Source organism: Lactuca virosa, chromosome 5 (genome assembly GCF_052849685.1).
Source record: "Lactuca virosa cultivar CGN04683 chromosome 5, Lactuca_virosa_CGN04683_v6, whole genome shotgun sequence".
Classification (NCBI taxonomy): Eukaryota; Viridiplantae; Streptophyta; class Magnoliopsida; order Asterales; family Asteraceae; genus Lactuca; species Lactuca virosa.
Window position 1 is genome coordinate 116445618 of NC_136430.1, and position 6000 is coordinate 116451617.

At 32.5% G+C, this 6000-nt stretch overlaps 1 protein-coding gene across 1 annotated transcript; it reads right to left on the bottom strand.

Moving 5' to 3' along the window:
* Positions 1–2548: 2548 nt before the first annotated feature.
* LOC145111645 (uncharacterized) lies at positions 2549–3356 on the bottom strand. The gene is made up of 2 exons (XM_079047906.1): positions 2933–3356; positions 2549–2745 (listed from the first exon to the last, which is right to left on the bottom strand). The coding sequence occupies exons 1-2, from the start codon at positions 3354–3356 to the stop codon at positions 2549–2551; spliced, it is 621 nt and encodes a 206-aa protein (XP_078904032.1).
* Positions 3357–6000: the final 2644 nt, after the last annotated feature.

Here is a 6000-nt window from a genome sequence, read left to right on the forward strand (position 1 = left end):
ACATTTGGCACAAGTATTTGCAGCTAACATTCCTTGTTTGATTCTTCTATTAATTATATTAGCATATTAATTTTTTGACTTTTATTTGATCAGGTCACAAGAATTATCGGAGCAGGGGTTCATTAGTGTTAAAGAATTATGAAAGGCAAGATGCAACTATATTTAGTTGGAATTTGATGTATATCATCTTTGTGTATATCTTTTTAGTTTGTATAGCATTACTTTGCAGAAGGTGTCCCTTGAGACGCAATGTAGTATTAGGTTATATAGTTAGGGAAAACCTCTTAATAACAACGTACAATTAGATTCCCTTAATATCAATGTATTACAATTTTTTGACATGATGTTGTTGGATGAAATTAATTGTTTTGGTATATATTTGTTTACATATTTTTGTATTATGCGTAAATAAGTATCGTAAAGACGCGTCGTAAATGTATATCGTAAATGGTTGCTGAAGTTTATGACACGCAAATGCGTGTCATCTTTATTTATGACAGGGGCTTCCTTGATACGCATTACGTGTCATAAACACGCGCGTCGTAAGGTTACGACAAACAAATGCGTGTCGTCTTCTTTTATGACATGGTCTTCCTTGATACGCATTGCGTGTCATAACTGCGCGTCGTAAATGCATGTCATAAATGCGCGTCGTAAATAGACGACGCGCAAAAGCATGTCGTCTCTCGTTATGACATGGCCTTCCTTGACACGCATTTGCGTGTCGTCTGAGCGTTTTACGACATGCATTGCGCGTCGTAAAAGGCTGTTTTTCTAGTAGTGATTTGTCTGAATGTCGTTTCAATTTTAATTATATATATATATATATATATATATATATATATATATATATATATATATATATATATATATATATATAGGCTTAGATTATTATATTTAAAGTAATTATTGTGTTATTGTATGCATAAATGTGGGCCAATCATTTTACTTATTTTAAGAAAGTGATTAATACATATTATTGAATTAAATATAATTGAAAAATACCATCGAATTTAATTACAAGGGTATTTTAGTCAAGTAATATAGATTTAATAAAGGAAAATTGCATATTTTAAGGGATCATAGATTCTACAAATTTTAAAAATCCGATTTTACGAATTATAATTCTTTTAATTCGGACATTCTGACAGAATATGTTTATGAGTATATTCAAATATAAAAATATTCTTGAACCATAAATAATAAAAATATTCTTGAACATATTTCTTGATCATGACTTTAAAAATTTCTTGTAGAATAACAAATTCTCGAACCATCAATTGAAGAATTAAAACAAAAATTACATTAATTGTTATAGAATACATGTAACAATTGCTAAAAATTACATTTATTGTTAAAGAATAAAACGAAAAAAACTTTCAAATCTGGAAAAAAAACATCAAAATCTAACAAAGACACTAATACATTCTAAAAGAATAATGTTGCTAAGAGGCGTCGTTCAAATTTCGTGGTCCGTTCTTCAAGCATCAGATTCTGTGGAAACAAATCCAATGAATAAATTAGTGAAAAAATATCCATATTCCATTCCAACATATTGGAATTCGTGATTCCATTATAATAGAATTGGAATGTATTTACCAATAACTATATTAATTCGGGCATTCTAACAGAATATGTTCATGATTATCATAAAAAACATTCTTTTCTGATAGAATACTATAAACGAAGAAATACCATTCAGTTGAAGCATTTTAGCGAGCGCTTGGTGTGCATCAAAACAACTTTCAATTTCCTGTAAAAATTAGACAATCAGAACAAATTCCCAATTCACCAAAAATATTACATCTTGAAAGAATTAGACAATAAACCTACACACATCCAAAATTGCAGTTGACCCTTTCACTTTCTTGATAATAGTCTATGCTTTTACTAAGGCATTTAATAGAACACCTGGTGGGTGTTCTGTCGTCGCTTAGCTGCCTTGCTTTTACTTTGATCTTTGGGCTTGAAAACTTGACTCTGGACTGAAAGTGGAGACATAAATACTGCCTGAAACAGTTGAACACTTGTACACATACCATCAAAACACCAACATTCATTGAAATAATTAACTCAAGTAAACAACAGACTAGATTAGAATAGTACTCACGGTTAACATCCAGGTTGCATTTTCAACTTCACGAGGATTGGAATGGACATACCCATGGTTGAAAGTGCATCTAGAGTGACCCTTTCACTTTCTTGATAATAGTCTATGCTTTCACTAAGGAATTTAATCGAACACCAGGTGGGATATCAGATTTGCATTCTAATCTTGGTTTAATGTTATCACAAAGTATCAAGTTTGTATACCATCAATAAAGAAAGTAAATTACAAAATGGCCCTTGTGGTATAAAGTATGTTTCTTGGATTTTTGTGAATTCTTACTTACACATTAGAACTAACGATACATCTAACAAAGTTGCATCAACTGTTGTAGTTTTTATAAAGCAATGAAGTACAATAAAAAAACAAAGTTTTAGAAATGTTCATATTAACATAACCACTATAAAGAAGAGTAATTTTGAATTAATGGTCATTACCTAATCAATAACGTGCATTGGATCCATTTTTTGGAGGAGATAACCGGTTCATTGACAATTCTTCCAATGCTTTCCAGTGAAGAGCACTCATTCGAATATAAGATCGTTTTTCTTTGATTAATTTCTCACCATTTTTCCAGTCATCAACGACACCCAAACCCACCAATAAAGCAGACATCAACGCCATACTTCTTCCATGGCCTGAGTTAAAATCATATCAGAATTAAGATTGATGGTTTTAGTGTAATGATATCGTTAATCAAGAGGTATAGTATTACAGTATTAGTAAGGATGAAATGAATTTGAATTACCATAAGCACAATAAATGAAGATAGAGTATTCTGAGTTCTCTTTCTCAAAGCCCATCGAACAGACGATTCCATGGCACCTGGATCCGGAGACCTTGTATCCCACGTCGGAACACAAAGATAACCATTTTTAGATAAACAAGAAACCCTAGGTAACTCACAGGTGCAATCTATTACAGCAGGGTTACCCGACGACATTTTGTCCGGCGAAGAAGGCCACCCACCGACGTACAAACCCTTAGACACCTCGCTGTAAGGAGCTTCCCTGCTTTTTAACCTCCGAAGTGCTGAAAACCCTCGGACAAAATACAAGTAAGGGCTAAACATGAGTAGAGACAAAATTGGGAAGGATCCGTCTTTGTTTTTTTCTAAGAGCATTGGTAAATTGATTAAAGGGTGTGAAGCGAGGGAGACGAGCAATGGTGTTGGGATCGAATAGGTGGTGGTTTTAAAAAGCCGACGATGATCGAGAAAACCTAGGTAGCTGAAGTCAATGGTTACCATAATTATAGGATATTATTTGTGGAAACTAATTATCAAATTACCTATTTACCCTTATTTATTTGTTTACTTATTTATTTTTATTTTAAATTTTGATTGGCCCACATTTATGCATACAATAACACAATAATTAGTTTATATTCATATATATATATATATATATATATATATATATATATATATATATATATATATATATATATATATATATATATATATATATATATATATATATAAAAGTTAATTCAATCAGATTCATATTCCCTTTGTAACATGTTGAGCAAAGGGGATACTTTCATGAATATTACATATCAAACAGAAAACACATATAAATTATAATAGGTATAATTTATGAAACACTCAAACTATTTTCACGAATCAGTTATACAAAGTTTAACAGATTACTCTTGTACAAATACTTTACATTGAAGAATACTAGAGAAAGATCATACTATCAGTTTATCATTTGTATAAAATGACTTTTTATCATTTGTTATATATACGTAATCGTCAATATGCTTTTTGTGAGACAATGTTTAGTTGCTTATTCATTTAGGCAATACAGTTAAAGTCCTGATATTATAACCAGAATCTCCAGACAGAGAGCGAGACAAATGTGTATAGATCTATACGGGATTGACACTCCCGCACTCAGACTGTTAGCTACAGCCGGGCAGGCATGCCTATGAGTGACAAATGTCGTTAACAGTTCTGACGTCTACAAAGCGTCATAGCAGGCCAGCTAGTCCTAGTATGGTTATAATAACTCACCAAAAAGATATGAACAAATATGACTAGTATATAAATAATTAAACCAAAGAGTACGAATACAAAGTACTGGTTTTACTTTAATAGGATTACAATATTACATTACAATTACATCTGCTGGAGGCAGGTATATTCATTTTTACAGGATTTTCTTAGAGTACAATTACAAAACTTGGAAAAACATAAACAATACAGAAAACATTCTTTATACGGTTTTATGGTATTAAAACTATTTATCAGTTATATTAGGAAATATTGGATTTTCTGAAACAATAAACATGGTTACCATTTCAAGAAACAAACAGTAAACTTTTAAACATAAATACTTATGCACTCCCTCAACTTAAATGTTGATACTCTCTTTTCAAAACACTTGTATTCTCAGGAAACCAGTAGACAGGTACATTCCCGGGATTTTTGGGAAGACGGAGCAGTATAGAGTCATGTCTTCTATCTTTCGTTATAATACTTTTGAAGTCATATATATAATGACTTGAAAACATATTTAAAACTTATACATTTTTTTGAATGCAATGTTTGTTGTACTTTGATTACTATAATGCATGTGTTGTGATACCTAACATGAAGTCATCCACCCCCGGACGTTTCCGCCGCTCCGGTTTGGGGGTGTGACAGATTGGTATCAGAGCATTGTTTATAATGAACTCAGTATATCAATCCATAAAAGATATACAACTATAAATACATTGGGGCTAAGGAGCACTGACTATAAGTATACTTTTAAAATCTAAGTATTTTATAAGAAGTATACTAACACTCATACATACAAGAACAACATCACAGTCATAACAACATAAAAGTATTTGGATGTTGGACACTACAGTTAAACCTGGACAGTTATGTAATCATATCTGGAATAAATATGGCCTGATCAACTATATTTATTTGAGATACGACCAACATGTGTTTGGTAGTGATAATAGTGTTGCGACAAGTCTAAAACTTACCAAGTCTACATATACAGAAGAACTCTAGAACAAAACATAAAATTTAAAATACTATATGAGTATTTTAGGCACCATAATACTAAGAACCAACTATGTGAAAACAAATGACTCTTGCTGGTAGACCAATAAGTATTAAGTGTATATATTACGGTTATATATAATTAAGGTTTTATAGACTTAGAATGTGTGGTTTAGCTTTACATCCTTTTCCTTGTTTGGATGTGGGTGTAGAGTAGGATCATTTATTCGAAAGTCTATTTGACCCAAATTATATATAATTGGTATACACTTTGTGGTTATAGAGGGACCCAGTATGAGTCATACCATACAGAATACATTAACAAATTAACTATAAATTTCTTATATGAAAATTTGAAATTATTTACTTATCTTTTGTAAATCTATTAAATATCTCTTATATCCCTATTCTCGCATAGATAACATGGCTGGATTTCATCCACCGGGAGACCCGTTCCCTCCTAACCAAGGAAATGGATGTTGGATAGAAGAAGACTTCGAAGAAGATTTTCCGGAAGATTCTGATTCAGAACCAGAAGTCTATAATCCACCTCAAATTGCCCAAAATATCAACCCCCGTCAGAACTTCCAAGGTCCAACACCGCAGTGGGCAGTGAACTTAGATAAGTGGAGTCATGAGCAGGGTCAGAACTGTCCTTACAATGGAGACCGAAGCTTCTACAACCTTAATGAAGGAGGCTCAACAGATATAGCTCTCCCTGTGATAGTTCGTCGTGTTGCGCGTAACGATGAACAAGGAAGAACTGCCATCGACCGAGTTATGCAAGTTGATGCTACCACTAGAGTTAACACGGTTCATCTTCCCCACCTGATTCGAAACCATGAAACAATCAGGAATCATACTGAAGCCTTGCGAAGGGAACTGGCTGCAA

Coding starts and splice junctions, on each gene's coding strand:
- LOC145111645 (XM_079047906.1), bottom strand. CDS start 3,356: ATGGTAACCATTGACTTCAGCTACCTAGGTTTTCTCGATCATCGTCGG. Junction 2,746..2,932: donor TACAAGGTCTCCGGATCCAG/GTGCCATGGAAT, acceptor ATTTTAACTCAG/GCCATGGAAGAAGTATGGCG.